This window comes from Leopardus geoffroyi, chromosome A1, assembly GCF_018350155.1.
Source record: "Leopardus geoffroyi isolate Oge1 chromosome A1, O.geoffroyi_Oge1_pat1.0, whole genome shotgun sequence".
In the NCBI taxonomy this organism is placed as follows: Eukaryota; Metazoa; Chordata; class Mammalia; order Carnivora; family Felidae; genus Leopardus; species Leopardus geoffroyi.
This window is the reverse complement of record NC_059326.1, coordinates 14,114,664-14,141,247: the sequence shown is the minus strand read 5'-3', so window position 1 is coordinate 14,141,247 and position 26,584 is coordinate 14,114,664. Positions and strand designations below refer to the sequence as shown.

Below are 26,584 nucleotides of genomic sequence, written 5' to 3'. Positions count from 1 at the left end.
TACATAAAATCATCATTAAATAATACTGCCAGATAGCTCTATCAAACAACAAGCTATGCTAAGTGGAAATGTTTCATCCTCATTTTTTTACAGTGAAGAAAATGGACAGGGTTTTGTTATTGTTGTCATTAAGAGTTACAGCTTCCTCACAATGTCTTTTAAAGGAAAGTAAACTTCAGATAAAGTTTAGAATTCTAGAAAATAATAATAATTCTACTTTCATTTAGGACACTGCTTATGTTGTGAGTGTTTGTTTCTTTGTTTGTTTGTTTATTTTGAGAATGAGAGAGATGCAGGGATGGGGGCTGCAGAGAGAAAGAATCCAAGCAGGCTCTGCACTGTTATTGCAGAGCCTGATGCGGGGGTCGAGTTCATGAACCATGAGATCATTACCTGAGCTGAAACTAAGAGGTGGATGCTTAACTTACTGAGCCACCCAGGTGCCCTGTGAGTTTTATTTTAATAAACTCCTTTATGTTTGTGTCACTTCATAAAGTTATAATTCTTACTTTTAGTTTTAACTTTTGTATCCTCCTAGGTCCTTTTAGCATGTCATAAATATAATAAGTACTTGATAATTTAACTTGGTACATTAAAATTCTTAAATTTCCTCACTTCTTACATCATAAAAAGTTATGTATATAATAATAAAATCTAGAGTGAAAGTAATTATGTAACTTTAAGTAATGTACAATAAAAGATACAACTCATATATAAAAGAAATTATTACACTAGTGAAATTCCACAACAGATTTCAGTATTCAAATGCTCCTATGTAAATTAGGAAATATAGGCATAGGTAAGTGAAGTGATTTGGTTAAGTAAACTTAGATAAAAAGGAAAGATTAGGAGAGTATTAATGAGGCAAAACCATAAGTTGTAAAGTTAAATTCTTAATCAGCTACATACTATGACTGGGAATCGACAAACATTGACTTTAAATATTTTGTTTAGTTTTCACTAAGTTTCTAATGTGAAATATAATTTAACATACTAGACAAGTGAAGAGTAAATGTGTCCTGAATCTTAGGTTCTGTAACCTTGTGACCTACTGGTAAACAGTTTTTTCTGCTATAACTGTCTAGGTTTATAGCAACTAATGAACACGTGAAGCTGAAAAAATTCTTGCCTACTTTATCTCCACATGGACTTCTAAATTAAAAAACTGACATTTTCTCCTTATTCTTTTTAAACAGAATCATACACATTTTCAAGTGCATGAGTACAGATTAAGAAAGAAGATGAAATTACAGAAGATTAAGAAATTGAATCTCAATAGAATTCTACTGCAAGGAAGTATTTCACTCTTTTATAAGGTAAATTGAATTCCAAACATGCATTTTTTTCAAGTTTTAAGAAATGTAATGCTGGGATGTCTTTAGATAGGTATAAAAGCTTTTTTACAGTGCATGTTTGGAAATTGTTAATTGCATGTGTCTTAGACAAAAAGAAAAAAAAACAAACTGAAATGGAAATACTCCTCCTTTCTAGGGAACTAGTCTAATAAAATATAAAATTTAACTATAAAGTTCAGAAAATATGTCATTTAACTGAGACCACACAACAGACCTAGTGCTATAAAGAGTAAGGCTAATTGTCTTTTAAATAGGTGATATAAAAATGAAATAATAAAACTTTTCCTAGTAAATAATATTTTTAACACAAGAGTCGTATACGCTTCTGACTGGGGCAGCCAGGCACTCCTGGTTTTAGTGCTTTCCCACAGAATGACGTAGGTCCTCCCTTCCAATCGCCTCACTTTTCCTCAGACCAGTTCTCCCTTCCCACTTATAGGTGATGTGAAGAACATTCTTCAGTAAACCGCCTGTATACAGTGCTCTGAGAATATCTTTCCTGTGACTGTAGTCTGTTAATGGGTGCTGTTAGTATAGTACTTGGCTCACATAATATTTTTTGAAAATACAATTTGAAATATCATGAGTTAGAAATTCAAATTAAAAAAAAATAGAAAACTTCCACTTAAGATGCAGAAAGCTGGAAATGGTCACTCCCACACTGATCACAAGAAAAAGCCAGAAAATATATAGAATTATAGCACTTTTAGGATCTAGCAGATTGCTGAGATCACAGGACAACCAATTAGCCTTGAAATCTGAAGAAAGACCAGACCCTTAAGAAGACAAGGGAGGGATGAAGCACTTGCTTCCTCAGGGCAGAGCCCAGGAAGAAGAAACACTGGGTACTCCATAGACTGGTAAGAGGAAATCAGCTAACACTTTTAATAAGTTGATCGAGTCCAAGTGTGAGCTAATGTGAGAGAATGAAATCTTCAGAGCTGCAAGCACAAGGGGAGCCTGCGGTAATTTGCAGGCTCTTGTCCACAAACCTCACCATTACTCATGAGAGAGACCGGGGGCAGCATGGAAGACTGAGAAAGTCCTTTCACCGCTGCAGGCTAAGCAAGGGAAGCGGTGACTGTTGTAGAAAAGACACATAGCCCAGCCTGGACCTTCTTCTCTATAACCTCTGCGGAACAAAAGCCTTATCTGTCTTAGAACAGGGCGGCAAGACCGGTCACGTTCAGGGTACCAGAGAGAGCCTTTTGCAGCTAGAGAAAGGGAACAGAAAAAAAAAAAAAAAAAAAAAAAAACTTTTCTGAGGGAGAGCAGGAAGTCCTGATATTTAGAGATTCTCCAACCACTTGCAAATGGGCAGGATCAGTAGCAAGTCCCACATACAAGACCCGGGGCAGCACTTGCCTAAAACCCAGTCTGGAGCAGAACAACAGGAAACAACCCATGCCCACCACAAACCAGGCTTGCAAGTACCCTGTACAGATACAGCAGACGACTGTTGTGGAGGGAACCTCTTTGAAATATAGGAAATATAGGATCGAAAGAAAGCCTTCAATAGGAACACTGAGTAAAACATTCTGACAAGTCAGCCTCTACGTAAAGACAAGGTAAATGTAGTGAAATTTAAGGCATGAGTTGCAGTGAGAGTATTTAAAACAAGAAAACACAAACCTAGCTCAACTCCTGGGTAGAATAATTTAAGCTACAATAGGAGAGGCCTAGCATAAGAGGCAAGCCCTTTTCCAGGATAAATACGATGTCAGTTATGACTAATCTTTAGATAATGTCCAGTTTTCAACCAAGAAGTATAAGACATACAAAGAAGAAAAACCGACAAAGTCAGAATCACAAAAGGATAGGATCAGAATCACAGAGAAACCAGGTGTTGGAACTATCGGAGGATTTAAAATAACTATGTTTAACATGTTGGGAGTTAATTAGTACTTGAAAAGATAAGTCAATGTGCATAAACAGGGAATTTTAGCAAAGAAAGAAACTGTAAAAAAGACACAATGATGGAAATACAAAAATAGAGAAAAAAGATAATGCGTTCAATGGGCTTATCAACAGATTCAATAAAGTTAAGGAAAGAATTAGCAAATTTGATGAAAGGCCAATTAAAAAAGGCATATTGAAATAAAAGGAGGATATCTATCTATCTATCTATCTATCTATCTATAAAATGAAAGAAGAATACATATATTCTTTGAATGCAAGTGCATTCAAGAGCTGTGGAAGAGTATCAAATAGTCTATATAAATGTCATTAAAATTTCAGAAGAAAAATGTGGTATGCCAAATAATGGCTGCCCAAAGGTGCCTAAACCATAATCCCTGGAATTTGTGAGTCAGTTATGTTACATAGCAATAGGGACTCTAAAATGAAATTCACGCTTTACACACTGAGATAGGGACATTATCCTGGATTATGTAGGTGGGCCTAATGTAACCACAGGAGCCCTAAAAAAGCAGAAAACCCTCTTGGTGGCATCAGGGAGTTGTAGTAGAAGAGAAAGACGTAGAAGACATGTCAGAAGGTGAAGCCAGAGAGGTCCCAAGTGTGAGAAGAATGTGATACACTGTCACTGGTTCTGAATGAAGGGGACATATGCAAGGACTAGAAAAAGGACTCTCTAGGAGCTAAGGACAGCCCTGACTGACAACTGGCAAATAAACAGGGCTGTTGTCCTACAGTGGCCCGGCGCTGAATTCTGCCAACAACCTGAATGAACCTGGTTTACTTCCAAAGCCTCCAACAAGCAAGCAGCCCTGCAAATAGCAGGGTTTTCAATGTGACCTGTGTTGGACTTTTAATCTCCAGAACTGTGTCATAATAAATGAGTATTGTTTTAAGCTGCTAAATTTGTGGCAAATGATTATGGTAGCAATAAAAAACTAATACAGGGAGAGAGAGAAAATCGGGCAGAAGAAATATGTTAAGAGATAATGAATAATAATTTTCCCAAAATGATTAAGTTCCTCAAACCATGGATGCAAGAAGCCCAGGAAAGGGGTGCCTGGGTGGCTCAGTCAGTTGGGCGTCCGACTTCAGCTCAGGTCATGATCTCACTGTCCGTGGGTTCGAGCCCCGCATCAGGCTCTGTGCTGACAGCTCAGAACCTGGAGCCTGCTTCCGATTCTGTGTCTCCCTCTCTCTCTGCCCCTCCCCCCACTCAAGCTGTGTCTCTGTCTCTCTCAAAAATAAATAAACCTTAAAAAAAAAAAGAATCCCAGGAAGCAAGCACAATAAAAATTAATTAATAACTTATATTTGTCATAATAAAATACTGAAACCTAAAAGTAGACAGAAATTTAAAGAAGGCTTTCAGAGAATAAAGACTCATCACGCAAAGAGGAAAAAGGAATGAATGACCTCACAAGGAAGAGGCAGGCCAGAAGACAGTGGCGTGAAATCTATTTCAAATCCACTTCAAAAAAATGTTGGCCACAATTCTATTTCTGGCCAAAACAAACAAACAAACAAACAAAAATATCTTTCAAAACTGAAGACAGAGAAGAATTTTTCCAAAGAAACAAAAACTGAGAGATCCATGTATATGCCTTGGAGTGCAAGAACTTTTTTTTTTTAATGTTTATTTATTTTTGTGAGAGAGGCAGAGACAGAATGCGTGCAGGGTAGGACAGATAGAGAGAGACAGAATCAGAAGCAGGCTCCAGGCTCTGAGCTGTCTGCACAGAACCCGACGCGGGGCTTAAACTCAGACAGGGAGATCATGACCTGAGCCAAAGTCGGATGCTTAACCGACTGAGCCACCCAGACACCCCTGCAGTACAAGAACTTTTTTTTTTTTTTTAATTTTTTTTTTCAACGTTTATTTATTTTTGGGACAGAGAGAGACACAGCATGAACGGGGGAGGGGCAGAGAGAGAGGGAGACACAGAATCAGAAACAGGCTCCAGGCTCTGAGCAATCAGCCCAGAGCCCGACGCGGGGCTCGAACTTACGGACCGCGAGATCGTGACCTGGCTGAAGTCGGACGCTTAACCGACTGCGCCACCCAGGTGCCCCAGAAGAACTTTTAAAGGAGGTTCTTCAAGAATAAGAAATATAATACCTGATGTAAACTTATGTTTCTACAAACATACTAAGAAGGCTAGAAATGATAAATAAGAGTAAATATTAAACTCATTTATTTTTAATTGCGCTAAAGATAATGCACTTTACACAGCAAAAAGAGTAGTGATGCATTGTTTCTTAAAAAGACATATAAAGGTAAAATATGACAACATTAACATAAAGGATGACAGAGTAATTAAAAGTAAACCATTAGAAGTAAACCATAAAGGATGACAGAGTAATTAAAAGTAAAGTAAAAGTAAACCATTATAAGAATCTTACACAACACATGAAAGAGTATAAAACTATTAAAGACTATAAAAATTTAGGGGTGCCTGGTGGCTCAGTCAGTTAAGCACCTGGTTCTAGATATCAGCTCACATCATGATCTCATGGTCATGAAATCGAGCCCTGTGTCGAGCTTTGAGCTGACAGGGCAGAGCCTACTTGGGATTCTCTCTCTCTTTCTCTCTCTCTCTCTCTCTCTCTGCTCCTTCCCCGCTTGCTCTGTCTCTCAAATAAACATTAAAAGAATAAAAAAATAAATAAAGACTGCAATAATTTAAGGATTTTTATTGTAAGCCTTGGGCAGCTCCGAAAATATTTTAAAGCTGAATAAACAATAAGCCAATATTGGAGAGAAAAAAGAATGATACAAAAAATGCCCTATTAATCCAAGAGAAAGCAGAAATAGAGGGATAAAAAAAGTAAAAAAAGATGGGAAATAATAGTTTTTAGAAAACAAGTAGCAAGTTGATAGATATAAATGCAACCATATCGGTAATAACACTAAATGTAAAATATATTGTCAATTGTCAAATTGATAATAAAAAAAAAAAAAGCTGGGTCCAATGACACATTATGAAAACCCTACTTTAAGAGTAAAAATATAGATAAGTTTAAAGAAAAGACAGGAAAGAGAAATGCCATTAAGACCCTAATATAAAAAGAGCCAAAGAAAGAGCTGAAGAGATTTTTATTAGATATTAGAATTTACATTATATTTGACTAATCTTTTGTATAGCTTGAAGATTATAAGAAAATCAAATTTGCCCATGATGTAATTAAGGGACAAAATAAATGGATATGGCATAATCTAGTTTAAAGTAGTGATTAAAAAATAAAACTAAGCTATTTCAATGCTTATACTCAATTTAATATATGGTAATAAACAAACCAGCTATATAAAAATAATTTGGATTTTCACTGTTACTAATTGGCTGATCTTCCTGCTGAGAACAGCTAAACAACTAGACAGAAACTGAACCAAAAGAAAAAATACCTCTTTAAGGGTAATGGAACATTAAGGCAGGGGCCAAATATTTGATGATGATTCTTAAAAAGAAGAAATCCTAAAAGAGGTGATTTTGGCATTTGGGCCCCTTTTTCATATGGACATGGTTTAGAAGAAGCAGTTTAATGACTCAGCAGTTGAACAAACTTCTAACAAATTTATGGAGAAAAACTGAAGTTTAGGACCCACCAAAGGCAGGGAGAACTTGGAAAAATCCTTATGATTCAAGTTGGAACCCTATAGAATTACACCCTAGAGTAGTGGTAAACCAGAAAAAAGACCAAGCCCTATAACCTTGACTATATTATGTTATCTAGAATTGATAGTGCCTACCAGAAACAAATGTAATTTTTTTCTGGAAAAATCCACCATTTTGTACCTTTATAATCTCTCATATACCAGGTTCTTCACACTAGAATTAAAACAAATGGCATTAGAAAAAAATGTATTATCCAATACTAACAGAAACACAAAATCATACATATAGTCCAAAAGCCCAATAATGAAACCAAGACTTGAAATACCTATGTCTCATATATTCATGCAAATTATAGACAAGATAGACAATTGGAAGAGAAAAACTATGAAAAAAATCAAATGGAAATTCTAGTACTTACTAATTTCAGAATCTAGAAGATTAGAAACAACTACAGAGAGAATTAGTAAAGTGGACTAAGGTTAAAAAATATACTCAGAATTAGAGAATGAGAAAGAATATACAGAAATAGATAACAAATAAAGAAAATATCTGATATATGTATAATTCAAGTCCTAAGAAAAGAATGAGTAAGAAGCAAAATTTGAGGTGGTAATGGCTAAGAATCTTCCAGCTGCTGATGAAAGTCAACAAATTTGAGACTTGAGAAGCTCTTGCAAGCCCAAGCTAGATAAACACCAAGAAAAACCACAGAGCCTGAGTATATCACAGTTCAAATGGTAAACACCAAAGATAGAGACGATCTTAAAAGCAGGTAGCAATGGTGGGGAAGACAGGATAAGAGCATAGAAATAGCAGCAAGACTAAAAGTTTTCTGCGTTTTTTTTAAGGCAAAAAAGTAAAGAAAGCATAGAAAGAACAAAACCCAAAAACAGTTGAAGAATATTTTCTTCAACGTTTTTTTTTATTTTATTTTTGGGACAGAGAGAGACAGAGCATGAACGGGGGAGGGTCAGAGAGAGAGAGGGAGACACAGAATCGGAAACAGGCTCCAGGCTCAGAGCCATCAGCCCAGAGCCTGACGCGGGGCTCGAACTCACGGACCGTGAGATCGTGACCTGGCTGAAGTCGGACGCTTAACCGACTGCGCCACCCAGGCGCCCCATGAATATTTTCAACGCATTAAAAGAAAACAACTCCAACCTAAAATTTATACTGGCTCAAATTTGTCATTAAAAAAATTTAGGTAAATTTGAAAGGGTTTTAGTCAAATAAGAACTGAGAGAATTCATAAGTGGCAGGCCTACATGAAATGAAATACTAAAAGGTGTTCTTCAAGATGAAGGAAAATGATACCAGATGGAAATCAGACTTTCAGAAAGTAATGATGAGCAACAAAAAATGATAACCATGTGGGTAAATCTAAATAGAGGTTGACTAACAAAATAGTAATTATGCTCTGTTATGGGGTTTAAAATTTTACATCCACACAAACATGTGTACAGGTGTACAAGTGTATTTGCAAAATTGGGGGTAAATGAAGTTAAACTATACTAAGATCTATGCATTGTCCTGGAAGACGACTTAGATAAACTAAGAATTAATGTTGCAATCTGGAGGATGACTACTTAAAACACTGTTTCTCAGAGTGTGTTCTCAGGACCGGCAGGATCAAGATCATCTAGTGTAATGGTTAATTTCATGTATCAACTTAACTGGATCATAGGGTATGCAGATATTTGGTCAAATATTTTTCTGGTGTGTCTGTAAGGGTGTTTCTGGATGAGATTAATACTTTGAATTGGGAAGATTGACTAAAGCAGATAGACCTTCCTAATGTGGATAGGCCTCATCCATTCAGCTGAAGGCATGAATAGAACAAAAAGCTGACTAAGAGAGAGCTCCTCCTGCCTGACAGTTGGAGCAGGAACGCTGGTCTTTTCCAGCCTTTGGACTCAGACAAAAACATTGGCTCCTCTTGGGTTTTGAGCCTGCCAGCTTTCAGACTGGAACTTATAACATCAGTTTTTCTGGTTCTCAAGCCTTTAGACTTGGACTGGAAATATATAAATTGGCTTTTCTGAATCTCCAGCTTGCCAGGGGACTTCTCACACTCCAGAAATCCATTGAATCAGAACTCTGGGGTGGGACTCAGCAGTACATGTTTTAACAAGCCTTCCAAGTAACTCTGTTGCAAGTTGGTGTCTATGAACCTCTGCACTAAGGAAAACTAGTAATAATAACGTATAACCCTCAACCTCACAGTTTCTTGTTACTTCTCTCTAGTGAATGATTCTTCAACAATATGAATAAAGTTGATTAATCACTACCAAGACTAGAAAGGAAGGAAGGAAAGCAGCCAAAAAGAAAGCAGACTCAAATAATGAATATCAGGAATTGTTAGAAGGACTTTCTTACAGATGACAGGAATGTTAACAAAAAAAAACTATAGAATAGTATGAACTACTTTATGCCAACAGAACCTTCCAAAACTGACACAAGACAAAATAGAAAATCTGGGAAGAGCTGTAGCTATTGAATTGAAATTTTAATTTAAAAACATTCCCTAAAAAGGAGATAGACCCGGGGCACCTGGGTGGCTCAGTTGGTTGAGCGTCTGACTTCCACTCGGGTCATGATCTCACAACTCTGTGGGTTCGAGCCCTGCATCGGGCTCTGTGTTGACGGCTCGGAGCCTGGAGCCTGCTTCGGATTCTGTGTCTCCCTCTCTCTCTGCCCCTAACCCACTTGCATTCTGTCTCTGTCTCAAAAATAAATAAACATTAAAAAAAAAATTAAGAAAAGGAGATAGACCAGAATCAGATGTCTTTGCTTGTGAAGTATGCCAAATATTTTAGAAAAAAATAATAATCTTACACAAACTCTTCAAAAGAGAAAAATGGTTTTACATATCAAAGAAAAAGTTGATTTTTTTCTGGGAATTCAAGGTTTGTTTAATATTTAAAAAATAAATCAATCTAATAGACTACATTAGCAGAAAAAGGAGAATGCAAAATTTTTTTTTAATTACAATAAAATTCAATACAGGTAAGTGACAGCAATTCTTGGCTAATTACAAACATAAGAGATGTCTTACATGTGACAAAAGTATCTATAGTAAATAGACAGGAGCATCATAATTAATGATGTTCAAAGCTTTCCATCTGAGATGAAGAAAACGATGCTTTTCTAACTACTTTTATAGAAAATTGCAATGGAGGTAGTAGGTGGTACTAGAAGACAAGGAAAAGAAACAAAAAGATTTAAGGATTGTAACAGGGGATACAATTGCCAATATTCTAAGATGAAAAGACTACGTACATATATATTCATTTAGAAAGAACTAAAGATGGGGGCACCTGGGTGGCTCAGTCGGGTGAGCGTCCGACTTCAGCTCAGGTCATGATCTCACAGCTTGTGAGTTTGAACCCGGCATCAGGCTCTGTGCTGACAGCTCAGAGCCTGAGCCTGCTTCAGATTCTGTGTCTCCCTCTCTCTCTGTCCCTCTCCAGCTCATGCTTTGTCTCTATCTACCTCTCTCAAATATAAACATTAAAAAGATTTTATTAAAACAAAAGAAGTAGAGATAAATAATTAGGACTAATAAGTAGCTAAATGTTTCAGGATATTAGTTCAATATACCACAATGGATTATATATGCCAGCAAACAATTTAAAAATGCACTTTATAAAAGATATAATTTACAGTGTAAAAATATCAAATTCCATTTTTCACCTCAGAGCAATAAGATGGTATAGAGTTACCTCCCACACTATTAACTAGAACATTGTACAAAATACAGAGAACAATATTTTCAGAGAACACAGGTAGCACAAGACCATAAACCTTGAGGAAAGAAAACAAAATGAAATGATTCCTACCATCATTCAGGTTTCCTGCAGGGAGGTATTTCCCCTATTAGGGCAATTATAGAATCCAGCAAGCATTCTGGGTTGACAAGACTAAAACTGTAGTTCAGGAAGGCCAAGGTGGATAGAATTTGGAGGACTTCCATCCAAGAGGAAAGAATTATAAAGAGAAACAGTTTCAATAATCTGAGTCTTCGGCTGAATAACAATCTATATGTGTGACACTGGAAAGCTCCGAAGGTTAGAATAGATCAAATTCAGAGGAAAGAACAATTATGAAGGAGCTATAACACAAACATTTCCTAACAGCTCATACAGGGCTGAGAAGTGTCTGTGTTCCTTCCGGCCAGAATGGAGAGTCCTCATTAAATACACTGAGCACTCAGGAGAAATCCCAGCACACTTTCTAAGTGTGACAAAATTAGCCCAAGAATAAAGGCCCCTCTAGACTCTCTTTAAAATACCCTAAAAGCATGCCTCATGACAAAGAATAAAGATTTGGAATAAAGAAAGATTTTGAATAAATCGTGCTGAACAATCATGGACAAAAATACAAACCTCAATATAAACCTCATACCTTATACAAAAATTAGCTGAAGATGAGTCACAGACTTAAAAGTAAAACTGTTTATGAAGTCATAGAATTTAATGGAAAACATGTAAGAAAAAAATTTTTAGGACTCAGAGGGATGAAGAGTTCTTAGACATGACAACATGGTAAGTTAGACTACAATAAAAATGCAGTTTTCCTCTGCCAAAGATGCTATTAAAAGGATAAAATAAGAAGCCACAGTCCAGGAGTGTCTGGTGGCTCAGCTGCTTGAGCATCTGACTCTTGATTTTGGCTGAGGTCCCAGGGTTGTGGGATCGAGGCCTGCATTGGGCTCTATGTGGAGTGTGGAGCCTACTTAAGTTTTTCTCCCTCTGCCCCTTTCTCCCACTTGTGCTCTCTGTCTGAAATAAAAAAACAAAAACAAAAACAAAAACAATGTTTTTAAGTTTTTTAAAAGAAGCCACTGTCTGGAATAAAATAACTGCCAACTACGTTTCTGAAAAAGGACTGGTACTTAGAAAATATAATGAACTCTCAAGGCTTAAAATCAAGAAAGCAATCCAATTATGAAATGGGCAAAAAAATATGAACTGACATTTTAATACTGATGGCAAATAAGCACACAAAAAGATGTTCAGAATCATCCATTAGGAAAGTGACAAATTGAGACCACAATGAGATATCACTACATACCTACCAGGCAGAATGATCTTAAAAAAAAAAAGACAATACCAAAATCTGGTAAAAATGAAGAGAAACTGGACTATGTGTACATTGCTGGTAGAAGTTTCTTTTAACAAAACTAATCAGGTATTTACCATAAAGCTCAGTAACTTCACTCTTGGTCACTTATCCCAGAGAAATGAAAACACATGCTTACGTAAAAACAAATGTTCACTACATCTTTTTTCATAAAAGCCAAAAGCTAGAAAAAAACTAAATGCACTTTAGTGGGTGAATAGTTGAATGAACTGTCATATATGCATACCATGGAATACTACTAAGAAATACAAATGAAAAAAAAAGAAAAAAAAAGAAATACAAATGGAAGAAAACTATTAAAATGTGCAACACTGCTGGTAGGAATGCAAATTGGTGCATCCACTGTGGAAAACACTATGGGGACTCCCCAAAAAGTTAAAAATAGAACTACACTATGACCTGGCAATTGCACTACTAGATATCTACCCAAAGAATACAAAAATACTGATTCAAAGGACACATGCACCCTGATGTTCACAGCAGCATTATCAACAATAGCCAAATTATGGAAAGAGCCCAAATGTCCATTGAGTGATGAATGGATAAAGATGAGGTGGTATACAGATACAATGGAATATCACTGCTATCAAAAAGAATGCAATTTTGCCATTAACAACAACATGGATGGAGCTAGACTATATTATGCTAAGTGAAATAAGTCAGTCAGAAAAAGACAAATACCATGCGTGCTCACTCATATGTGAAATTTAAGAAACAAAACAAATGAACACAGGGGAAGGGAAAAAAGAGAAGGAGGTAAACAATAAGACTCTTAAATACAGAGAACAAACTGAGGGTTGCTGGAGGGGACGTGGATGGCGAATGGGCTAAATTGGTGAAGGATATTAAGGAGAGCACTTGTTTTGAGCACAGGGTATTATATGTAAGTGATGAATCACTAAATTCTACTCCTGAAACCAATATTACACTATATGTTAACTAACTAGAATTTAAATAAAAATTAGAAACAAACAAACAAACAAAAAAACCATGCAACAACTCGGATGGATCTCAGAGCGTTATGTTTGTTTTTTTTTTTTTCAATGTTTATTTATTTTTGGGACAGAGAGAGACAGAGCATGAACGGGGGAGGGGCAGAGAGAGAGGGAGACACAGAATCGGAAACAGGCTCCAGGCTCTGAGCCATCAGCCCAGAGCCCGACGCGGGGCTCGAACTCACGGACCGCGAGATCGTGACCTGGCTGAAGTCGGACGCTTAACCGACTGCGCCACCCAGGCGCCCCACAGAGCGTTATGTTTAAGCAAGAAAAGGTCAATGTCAAAATGCACCTCTGGACACCTATGAGTCAAAGACTAAATTGTAGGTAAACACAGAAAAAATATTGAATGAAAATTAAAACATTATAATGAAAATTTATATAATAAAGCTAAAACAGTCCTTAGAGGAAAAGTTGTGACTTTAAAAGCTCATATTAGAAAAAATGAGATATCTAAAATCAAAGATCTAAGCAAGGGTCAGCAAATGTTTTCTCTAAAAGGTGAGAGAGTAAATATTTTTGGCATTTAGGCAATACTTTCTCTATTACAGCAACTTAACGCTGCCACTATAATGTGAAAGCAATCACGGCAATATACAGACAAATGATAGGACTATATACCAATAAAAGTTTATTTTTAATAGAAACTGGTGGCAGGCAAATTTAGTTCATGGGTCATAGCTTGTAAACTACTAATATATGAAAAGGAATTAATAAGACCAGAATTCAGTGTAATGGAAAACAGAAAAAAAACTAATGAAGCTAATAGCTAATCTCTGAGAAAAATCGTAACACTGAACAATCAATAGCTATTCTAGTAATGATACAGTGAGAAAAGCCATAAATTAACAAAATCTGGAATGAAAGAGCACCATTAGAGATCCTATAAATATTTTAAAATAACAAAAAATAAAACATTATGGCACTAAATCAAACAACTTAGATAAAATGGCTAAATTCCTAGAAGTCACAAATGACCAAAACTGATGCCAAACCCCCCCCCCAAAACCAAAAAATCTAAATAATCACTTGCCCATTAGAGAAACTTAATTTGTAATTTAAAACTTTCCCATAAAGAAAATTCCATTTAGAGATGGCTCCACAGGTGAATTCTTACACATTTAAGGATAAATATCACTAAAGCTACAAATAACACTATCATACACACAGAAAATAATAAGGAAACTACAGATAGAATTATTGAGCTGACAAAAGTTCTAAACCATCTACCAAAGTCTATTAAAATTACGTGAATTAAGCAGAGCTGCAGGATACAAGGTCAAATATGCAAAAATAAATTGTCTTTTTATACACTATCAACACACAATTAAAATATTTCTCTTTTTTCAGCTCTACTAAGGTATAAGTGACACAGGCAATCATCAATTTACTGTGTTAAGATAAATTTATTTGCATACGGTATAAATGAAAACATACAGTATTTACTTTTTTACTTGGCTTCTAACTCAAAATTGGAAATCTAAAGTAAAAAAGTAAACATAAGGTCTTTAGATTGAAAACTACAGTTAGGTGCTGAGAGAAATTAAAGATCTCAATGAATGGATACAGACAATGTTCATAGACTGGAAGACTCAATAATATTAAGTCATCATTTCTCCTTAAATTTACTTAAAGATTCAACACAATCCTACTTAACACTACAGCAGGTTTTGTTTTGTTTTGTTTTGTTTTGCTTTGTTTTGTTTTGTTAGAAACTGGCAAACAAATTCTAACATTTATGTGAAAATGCAAATAACCTAGAACAGTCAAAGCAAATGTGAGAGGAACAGAGCTAGAAAACTTGTACCACCTGCTTTCAAGATTTACTATAAAGCTCCAGTAAATGAAGACAGGAGGGTATTGGCAGAAGAACAGCCATACAGATTATGGAACAGTACAGAGGCCAGAAACAGATTCAGGCATAGGTGGGCAAATGATTTTAAACCAGTGTACCAAAGTAATTCAATGGTGCTGAAACAGTGATTTATAAAAATGGATAAAAACAAACCTCAACTTTTATCTCAACATACACACAAAAATTAAGTGAAAATGGATCATCACAGACCTAATCACAAAAGCTAAAAACTACAAAACTTTTAGAAGAAATTGTAAGAACGTCTTCATGACTTTCAGGAAGGTAAAGATTTCTTAAGACACAAAAGTACAAACCAGAATAGAAGAGACTTTTTGAAACAATGGACTGTATTAAAATTAGAAAGTTCCTGTTCTTACTAGTTTTAACAAAATAAAAATATAAAATGGAACATAAAAATTTTGCAATGCATATATCTGACAGAGGGACATATATTCAGAATATATAAAGAACTCTTATATCCCAAAAAGGAATTTTTTTTAAAAAAGCAAAAGACTTCAATGGCCCATAAGCACAGGAAAAAACAAAAACAAACAAAACACCTTCCTATCATTAATCATTAAGAAAATCGAAAATAAAACCTAATGAGATATGCTTACCCGGTCATTATAAAGTATAAAATTTAAAAGATTAACCATACCAGTGTCAACAACAATATAGAACAAAGGGTACTTTTATACATTGTTGACAGGAATGTAACATGATACAACCACTTTGCAAATAGCAGTTTCTTAGAAGGGTAAGCATATACTTACTACACAACCAGCAATTTTAGTTGTCTACCTGAGAACGTTATGTCTAATACAAGACTTGTACTCAAAGGTCCACTGACTATTAAATGCCCACAGAAATAAACAAAAAGACATGGATGAGTCTCAGAATCTCAAAAGTTGAGTGAAGGAAGACAGACACAAAAAGGCATGATTCCAACTATGTGAAGCCCTAGAAAAGACAAATTTAAGTTACAATATTAAAAAGCACATAAACAGTTGCCTGAGGCAAAGATGGAGTGAATTACATATGGAACACAAGGGAACTTTCTGGGGTGATGGATATATTTTATCTCTTGATTGCAATGGGTATATGGGTACCTAAACCAATCAAAACTCAGTAAAAGGTACACTTGAATGAGGTTTTGTTTAAAGTTGAAACAACATACACAAATGGTCTCAATAACATTGATTTGGAAATTAGAGAAAAAAATACAAATACAAAATATTAAAATGCTAAGAATAAATCAAATAGGAAATATGTAAGCCTTCTACATAGAAAAGTAAATACTGTTACTAGAAAAATTAAAAAGAAATGGAATATATGATGCTCATAGTCTGAAAATTTCATTATTGAAGGAGATCTGTAGATGCAATAGAGATCGATATAGTTGCAATAGATCTATGAATTCTATTCCTAGCCAAAACTCCAGCAAGTTTTTACAATTTTTTTTTCAACGTTTATTTATTTTTGGGGGGGGACAGAGAGAGACAGAGCATGAACGGGGGAGGGGCAGAGAGAGAGGGAGACACAGAATCGGAAACAGGCTCCAGGCTCTGAGCCATCAGCCCAGAGCCTGACGCGGGGCTCAAACTCACGGACCGTGAGATCGTGACCTGAGCTGAAGTCGGATGCTTAACCGACTGAGCCACCCAGGCGCCCCACCAGCAAGTTTTTTAAAATACGGATACTGACAAATCGATTCTAAAATTTAAATAGAAACTCTAAGTATCAAGAATACCTCAGACTTCCTTCAAAAAGAAAAGGACAAGATGAGAAGATCTTACTCAACCAGATAAAGATCTTTATTAAACCTAAAGCTAACTATGACAGAATGGCACAAGAATACACAGACAAAGAACTGAGTGGCAAACTGGAACCCAGCATAAAGGGGCACTTGTTTTTTGATGAAACAGAAGAGCAATGGGAAGAAAGAGGAGGTTTTCCAATAAATGATGCTGGGTCATCCTGACATCCATATCACTCCCACCTTATTAAATACACAGAACTCAATTCTGGATGGACTATACATCTAAATATGAAAAATAATAAAGCAGCCAAAAGATAAGGTGGGGGAAATGTAGGCAAAGATTTCATCTACAACAGAAAAAGCACTTGTTGACAGATTGAGTTTTAGTAAAATTACAGCTTCTGTGGAGGAAAACAGCTCGTATAAATGAATAGAAAAGTCACAGAAAGAAGATATATATACAAATGACATATAATCTTCAAAGGCACAGGGCCTTACAAATTAATAACAAGAAGAAAAACAACTCAATTTTTAAAAATGGGTAAGAGATTTCAATAGGCAAACCACAAACCAGTAAAACCAAAAGACCAATAAATACGTAAGAAGTTGCTTAACCCCATGAATCACAGGAAAATGCAAACTATAAATACAGGGAGATACTTCCACCAAAATGGTTAAAATGTAAGAGTGACAATACTAAGTATCGTTAAAGATAGGAAGAAACAGGAACGCTGATACGCTGCTGAGGTAGTCAACTTTCATATCCACTTTGGAAAACCATCTGGCATTATCTGACAAAACCGGTACTACTCCACTACTCTACTCCACATTATTTACCCAGCAGATGTGCATGCAAACGTGTGGTACACCGAAGAGTATTATTGTGTATAAAGCAGCATTATTTGTCATAGCCTAAACCTAGAAAATCCCAATGCCCATCATCAGTAAAATTGATTAATAAATTATAGTATCCACCCACAAGGGAATAAAGATGGAATAAAAATAAACAAACTATTGCCACATGCGACATGGATGAATCTCACAAATATGATGCAGAACAAAAGACTCTACAGACAAGAGAGTATATGCATTACAATTCCATTTTCATAAAACTCATGAAAGACAAAGCTAAGCTGGTATTAAAAGTCAGGGTTATGAATCTGAAGAGGAGCAAGATTCGTGACTGGGAATGAGCACAAGGTGGGGCTTCTGGGTACCCGGAACATTACACTGCTTCACTTGGGAGATGGTAACCTGAGTGTCTTCATTGTTTCACTGAGCTTGTACACTCTGTATTTGTGTCATACTTGAGTTTGAAATGTCAATACACACACATACCTGTGTGTGTGCAATTTAACTCTAAGAGTGCAGACTAGTCTCTTGTAGGAGTTTTCGTGACATGCTACTATAAATAATTTTTATCTATTAATCGTGATAAAAAAGGTAATGTTTGTTCATTTGTTTATGAAATGAACAATATCTATGTAATGTATAATACTGTACATGTAATTGGAAAATGTTTATTCAAGTTCCAATTACATATATTTTATATTACATGTAACTTTGCAGAGTTATTTTGAAAGTCTGTATTTTAAACTTCTCATTGCCACGGCAAAGATGCACAACTTTATCATGTCACCATTTGTGCATGTTTTTACATTACTGAAAATAGTAGCATGTTATACGACAATGGATTATAAATTCAGCCAAGTCAATGTCTGAAAGTCACTCAGGATCCCTATTTAGGCTCTGAAATGTAGTAAGTAGTTTTGATACAATGTGTAACTAGCCAAAAATAACAAAACAATACAATTATGAAACGTAGTCACAAAATTCATAACTAACCATTTTCAAGAATTCTTAACTCTACCTTTGTATTCACTGTGTATTGTTTCACTATGTTTAGGGGTGGAGTTGTAAGATGAGTATAAACAAATAGTTATGTATACCTCATGTTTTCGGCCGAATCTTCTGGCATTGGAGCGACAGTTTGTACAGCTGGAAGGTTTTTGCTGGTAGCACCATTTACAAAACTAGAAGAGGAGGAAGAGGAGGAGGACCCTGAATCCACGGCACCTGTTCCCAAAATAATAATTTTTAGTCTTAAACATAAATTTATTTAACAAAACCATTTTCATTATATCATTACTATCTGATTTTGAAGAGTTACTCATCTGAATGTCAAAACAGAATTCAATAAATAAAAAACCATTTGGCCATTAGTACACTAATAACTTATGATAAGTATAAACATTAGCTGTTGCATTAAAATCCAGTTTATTTACGTATACTAATCTAACAGAACTACATATTACAAATGGGGTATAAATAAAAGACACCAACAAATGAAAATAATTTTAGATAAAATGAGGCTGATAAAACAATTCAAATTCAGATGCAAAAAATTTATGTTTTTATTTCTATATTATAAATGTTTAGTGTTTACTAAGATACAGTTTACAATAAATTGAGCATAAATTTGTGGCACTGCAGCATCAAATGCTTACTTTGTTACAATGATTGCTTTCAGAAGGGCTATAATGAACATAATTGTACCTGATTTTAAAATAATGGGTTCTCCTCAACGATATGAAGATGCCACTTTGGAACAGACTTTTCTATAATACACCATGTAAGTACATTAAAGAGCTGTGGAGTTGAGGGACATCTAGTGTTCCTAAATATTATCTTATCTCACACTAATCCCATAAAGCTGAATTGCTTACCGGGATTTCTGCTACAACCTTTGTATAGCATCTATTTGCCAAAATCTAAACTGTACAGTGGGCCCAGTTCAGGTGCTGGCATACAAAATGTGGATGTGTGTGCGTTGTCTGTCTATATATATTTCCGAGGAGAATGTTTAATTACTTACATTTTATTTTCCATTGTAATATTATACACTTTATGCTATCACTAAACTTTTTTTGCCATCATTTCCAACATCTATTAATTCACAAAATAGACATTATAATAAAATACCATAACTTGTTTCACACAAAGATTAAAAATAAGTAATTTAATTTTCCTTTAACCTATCTCTTAAAAATAAGGACCTATTCAATAGACACCAAATGTAGACTTCTTTCTACCACACTGGCATATTTAAAAAATTTCAACCCTTTTTTTGATGTATATTTTGGTAAAAGAAAAATATGTTTCTTCATATTTCTAGAAAGCAGAATGAGTATAAAGAATAAGATTATAAAATGTATAGAGAAACTTTATACTTTATATATATATTTACTTAAAATATAGATAAATCAAAGATGTTAAGTTCTGTAATACAATGCCACTAATAATGTTTATTTGCTAATATAAATATGCTTGATAGAGTACATTCTACTTACTACAACCCCATAAATGTGCTGTTCATGATATGTCAGACTCAGGTGGTATGATAAACAAGATAGATACAGAAAGCACATAGAAGAGCTATGAAATTAATAAAAATGGGAAGAATCTAAGTAATGATAATAGATGGAAAAGTTCAAAGCTATACAGTTTGGAGAAGAGAAGGCTACTATAGTCAGGGAAGAAAAGTCAGGGATCATCTTGCGTTGTATAAATACCTAAAATGGAATCACAAAGATTTGGGTAAGGATTTATTTAGCTAATAATCAACAGGAACATTTATGGAAATTTACAAAAAAAAAAGGTTATTTTAGGCAGGCTTTTAAAATTTGTAGTGATTTGGAATTTTCTGTTCCTAGAATCATTAGGAAAATGTTGGACAATGAATTGGATACAACTGTATTCTAAGAATATAAATTAACTCAATGTCAAATAATGTTTCTTATTCACATGCATTTTTTCCCCATCAAGTTGAGGCTCTTGCATATCATCAAGGTTCTTCAGGGAGCTCTGCCTTTCCTTAGAGAATTTAGCAAAAAATATACATTAGGATTCAACCAGTAAACGTCACTAAATTTATTTTCTGTTACTAACATATTTAGTGATCTTCTTGATACATTTACTAATTTTTACATATCAAACTTCAGTATTCAAATCATCTTTTGGTTTTGCTCCCCAAATACCTTTGACCAATCTGATTTAACTTTGAAAGTAAATAGCACTGTGTTTTGAGAAGACTCAAAACAAAAACCAACAGTGCCCTCTAAAATGACCACTGAAAAATATGTCTTAGAAGTACAAATTCTGAAAGGTAGTAACAAAAAGTAGAACCTTCTTAAAGACTATGATTATCTTAAATGATCAGGGTATTTTAATTTTTTAAGATCAAATAAGCAGAAAAATGAAGATCTAGAAAACAGAAAGAAAAAGATGAGGTATCACAAAAATATATAAGGACAATACCTGTTGTATTAATCATACTTTTTGGTGTAGCTCCAGTAGCAGCAAATATATTGGAGGTACTGCCTGTTGTCAGCCCACTTCCAGCAGCAGTGGCTCCCACAGTGGTTACAGCCAAACTACCGGGAGGTGGTTTCTTAACAGGCACCACGACACTCCTGCAAAGAAAGAAGTGATGGAAAATAACAAACACAACGCTTAAGATGAAATCCAAACTTGCTGTGGCAGATTATATATATAGTCACCATTCAATTGTCTTTTCTTTCTTTTTCTTTAACTTCTGAGCCCAATTTCAATGGTGAAAAGGTTATGAACATTAGGATATACTGTGAAGTGTGTTGACTTTAATTCATTTGGCAAATATTTATGTAGAATCTGGAGTTTGCAAACCTTTCTTAAGATGGCATTGGCTATAATCATGAATCTGGAAAAACTGGAAAAATGTGTGCTCAAGTTAGGATATTTTGCATACGCAGGGGTTTTTTTTGGAAAATATGCATAAAATATCCTTCTTATCTGTACTATATTCTCCATGTGTAAAGTTGTCATAAAAACATAAAAAAACATTCTGAAAGCCAAATTCTCAAGCTTCTTCATAGTAAACCTAAAAATGAACCAAGGAATACTGAGTAACATCTAACGGCATAGTAAAATTATACTTTATTTTTCTGAAAAAAACTTAGTTGTTTTTCACAGTTGTTATAATGAAAAGGAACTAAGATGATACATAAGACACTCAGTTAAAGATCTTTTAGGCATTGACATTTTGAACACAGGAGTTTCCCATGTTTTTTTTAGCATATTTAGATGAATTTCACAAAAAAATTTCTGAACTTGACATTGTGTTAACCTTAAATAATAAATAACAGTCATTTAAAAAGATAAACTATCTAGCAAAATAAATATCTTTATTTCCAAGTAGTGAAACTTCATTCTTCTCAAAGTTTATACCACTGAGGTTTCATAGAAAAAATACTTACCAGGGTTACTCAACCATCATTGAACTTTTCATCTAGAAAGTGGATGTATAAGATGTTGTCAGCTCAGATGTAATGCTTTGATAGCTAGTGATTGACAGTACAAAATTCTTCAATCTAAACCAGTTCTTTTTAATGTACCTATATACATTTATTTTTTTTTAATTTTCCCATTAAAAATCTCTACTTAAAAGAAATTATATCAATGGCTCAAATTTCCTTAATAACTTTTTTTTCATAGAAACACTTATGTTGATGTCTTTAAGGATTTCTTCAATGTCAAAACCCTAAATTTATAAGAATTATTGCTATCAGTTTTAGGAGTACTTAAAACATTTTTGTGACGAAAAGTATTATAATCTTAAATAATTTTACTGTGTCAAAAATTTCTTCATTATCTCTTTCTGGATTTTTTTCTTCTTATCTTTTTATCGGTGGAGTCTAATTCATTAGACTCAACCTTGAACTCTCAATTATATCGTATTTAATTACCAAAGGCACACTTTATGTTTTCAACTCCTTCACTGGCCATTCCTCATCTAATGCCTTCATTTACAACACTGAGAAGCAGTTTAACATTATGGAAAGAATACAGGATGTGGAGTGAAAAGACTAAGTCTTGAGATCTAAATCACTCTCAAGTTGTGTGATTTTAAATTTCAGTTTCTTATTGCAAAAATGGCAAGATGAATGCCATTTACCTATAACTGGGGAAATTAAATTAGAATATATTTAAAAGGGTTTTTCAAGTATAAGATGTCTTATAGATGTTAGTAACTATTACCATTGGGTAAAGTGAAATAATTCTCTGCCTACATCATATAAGGTATCAAGTTATACTCATCTATGAACAGAAAACAAACAAACAAACAAACTAGTATTTTGGGTTTATCATCAAAACTCTTCTCTAAACTCCTAAACTAATGTTGAGATGCACTATTTCACTGGCTATCCAAATCAATTCTTGATTTGAAAAAAGTCATTAGTAACTATAATACATTTTTTCTACAACTCATTAAAATCCCTGGGGATAAAATAAGAAACACAGGCTGGTTTATAGTGTTGTGAGATCTGTAGATCATAGGAAAGCTATTACCAAAAATTCTCACTTCATAGGTCATTACCAACTTTGGGCAAAAACTCTACAACAGACTACTATAGGCATCTTGTCAAGTGCTGAGACTATTCAAAATATATTGAGAAAAATTAGTTATATGAATAAAGGAAAAAAAATTAATCTCAACAACCTGTAGTGATGGCTTGTAAAAAAATGCAAACAACATTAATGCCAAACTACAAAAAAACTGAAAACTATAAAAGCCTCCATTCATTCACAGTAAAGTCTGCTAGTGCAACATATAAATATAGTAGCACAGTGAGTGACTAAAAACCCATTTTTAATGACCTACAGACCTGAGTTAGAATTCTACCTCCAACAATTACTAGCCGTGTGGTATTAGGCAAGTAAATCTCTCTATGCTCCATTCTCCTCACCTTTAAAATGAGACTCATGATTGTTTGTACTTCATAATATTGTTAAAAAAGATAAAAGAATATAATACATATAAAATATTTAGCACTTTGCCTGAAATATCATAAGTGATCAATACATTTTAGCTATCGTTAGTATTGCTATGGCTCCACAAAGTGCTGATGCAGTCTGGGTCTGCATCAGCAACAGTAGGCAATATGAAAGAAGCATATGCTTTGTGATTGTCAGACCTCATAAACAAAACCCTAGGTGCTGTTTTAGGTATCATATTTCAAGAATAATGATAAAAAGCATCATGTCCATAAGAGAATAGTTAGGATGACAGCAGATCTAGAAAATAAGTCATGTGAGGGAAGGCTGAAAAACTAGAAAATAATAGTGAAAAGGTATAAAAAAATTACACCAATTTTTAAAAATCTGAAGGAATGTTTTATACACACACACACATACATATTTCATATATATCCTATGTGTATATGCAAAGGATAAAAGAGGAAACACCTATATATCTCCATATCAAATTAAGGCCAACAGGAGGAAGAATCTCTAGGAAATTTTATGAGCTTCCATTTCCAACTACTGATGTGTTCATGACTAGGATCATGATGTCACCAGGGCTGTGTTGAGAGAGGTGGGACGCTGGATTTGACTAATTCCTCTTTCTCAGCCTACAACTTTAAGCAGTCCACTATTTCTCCATTGATTATAATGGCCGGATTGTTTACTAGAATCAGAGTACTGTACATTCTTATCCTTAATATAATTTCTTCATCGACACTACCCATTCCTTAATACCTCAAACCATTCTCTGTCCTAACAATCTATTTTGACAGATAATTTGAAACTTTACACTTATCAATGTGTTCATAACACATTCATTTTTTGGAATATTATATATTTGCAATTACTTATATGTGAAAACTGACATTTTCAGCTCTTACAAAATTTTCTATCACATTATTACTCAACATGTTAACCAGTTCTACCTACATTAAAAGGCTTCCCTAGTAGTCTATGTAACCACTGGGGTTACCCATTTTGAATCTAATGGGTACCCAAATACATACCCTAAATAGACACAAAATTTGAAGTGCGTACCCTTTTTATAGGGTGAACATATAATTCTTACCTGTATTTCAAAAATATAGCCACAAAGAGTCAAGAGCTATTAATCTAAACTATTAACATATTCCACTTTCCTTCTAGATCTGCTATTCACACAGATGCATACTTACAATCCTCTGTACTACACACACTTTACCAACTGCATTTTTCTATCTTAAGAAAATTCTTTCCATGTTTTTCCACACAATTTCACATTTCTGTTCCATACCTTAAGACTGCAAACTATAAAGTAGATGATTTCTTTGTACTACATAAAACTCACACATGTTCCAAGATTGTAAAGGTTATCATCAAAATAGCACAAGCCAAGAAATTATTCAACCTAACTCACTTCAACAAAATATTCCATTGAAGGGTTAACTATGTTTTGTAATACATTGAGTGATATATAACACATATAAGTGTAAATTTTTCTGTCTTTGAATTCATCCTATCCCAAATGCAAAGATTTGGGGGTGTGACCTACGATTCATTCATTCTTTCATTAAACAAATATTTATTGTATTGAGCACTGTGATGCATGAGAGGTGGTTCTAAATTCTTAGATATAGTGATATATAGAAGAGACAAAATCTCTGCCTTCATGGAACTTACATTCCAATAGGGAGAGAGAGAAGATACAATAACATGAATGAGTAAATATAGTATATGGGAGTAAATACAGTATATGGGAAATACAGTATACAGTATATGCTGTGAAAACAATAAAACGTAGACAGAAATAAGGAGAATTACTAGAAGGGTGGCTAAGAAAGGACTCACTAAATAAAGTAGCATTTCAGGAAACACTGAAGGGGGAAGGAGCAAACTATGAAGACATTCAGGGAAGAGAATAAAAGTGTCACAGGCAAAGAGAGCAGGAAGAAGGCTAGTATGAATCTAGAAGATGTGGAGACTTATTAAGAGATGAGACTTGAGAAGTAAAAGGGGCTCAGATCATGGGTCCCTGTAGTCCATTGTAAAGACATCGGGGTTTTCTCAGAGTGGGATCAGAAGCCTTTGAAAGCTTATGAACAAGGAAAAAATATGATCTTAGATTAAGCAGGACCATCCTGGCTGTTGTATTGAGAATAAACTTAAAGGGAGTGGCAAGTGGAGGAAGACTTACTTAGGGGTTTACTATAATAATCAAGCAAGAAATGATGATAGTTTAGGATCAGAATGGCAAAATAAAAGTGGTGAAAAAGCAAATTTTGACTATATTAAGAAAGCAGAGCAAACAGGATTTGCAGAAGACTGGATTGGGTGTGAGAGAAAAGTCAAAGATGATGTAAAGAGTTTTTTCCTTACGCAACATGAAGGGAAGAGCTGCCATTAGCTAAGATAGGGACAAATATGGTTGGAGCAGTTATTAATTAATCACCCAAATAGTGATGCTGAATAAGCAACTGGAGAGCTAAGTCTCTAGTTTAGGAGAGAGGGCTAGGGTGAGACATAAATTTCAGAATCATCAGCACATATTCTATTTAATGCCAGGAAAGTGAATGAAATCACCAAAGAAATGAGTGCAAATGGATGGGAGAAATAGTTCAAGGACAGAATCTTGGGGTACCCATTAATCAGTTCTGTGAATTTTGTAAAAAGGTTACTACCTTATCAGTATACTTCAAAATGTATCCTATGTATAAAGTGACATAGTGAAGATAAGGGATTTTCAACAGTGACTCATCAAGGCAAATTGGTTTTATAGTCATTTGTGGCACCCTACAAGGATCCCTTTCTTTCTTCTGCTCCCTTTCCCTTCTCTTTTACACTTACTGAGCACTGACAGGTTAAAGGAATACTTCACTGACAAGTTTGAAGGATAAAAAGAAAGACATAACCCATGCCTTAGAGATACTTGGAGGAAATACAAGAAACCAACAAATCAACTGTGCAATATATTTCATTAGTTGCTCTGATCAGTTATGCACAGGATCTTTCAGGAACTAAAGTATGTGCATTATCATGGAACAGTGAGCTGAAGCTAAAAGTATCAATGGGAATTAGCCAAGAGGAGAAAAATTCAATAGTAAAACTTTAGTGAGGCAAAGAGA

General features: G+C 34.6%; 1 protein-coding gene across 11 annotated transcripts in view; it reads right to left on the bottom strand.

The window, feature by feature from the left end:
• NBEA (neurobeachin) overlaps positions 1-26,584 on the bottom strand; it is a 689,522-nt gene that overhangs the window by 402,592 nt on the left and 260,346 nt on the right. For 10 of the 11 annotated variants that reach the window (XM_045473789.1, XM_045473805.1, XM_045473824.1 and 7 more), the window contains 2 exons: positions 20,958-21,112; positions 18,590-18,716 (listed from right to left, as the gene is read on the bottom strand). In XM_045473789.1, coding sequence (XP_045329745.1) covers positions 18,590-18,716; positions 20,958-21,112 — 282 coding nt within the window. The remainder of the gene's footprint in view (positions 1-18,589; positions 18,717-20,957; positions 21,113-26,584) is intronic. The other variant, XM_045473814.1, reaches the window with a different exon arrangement.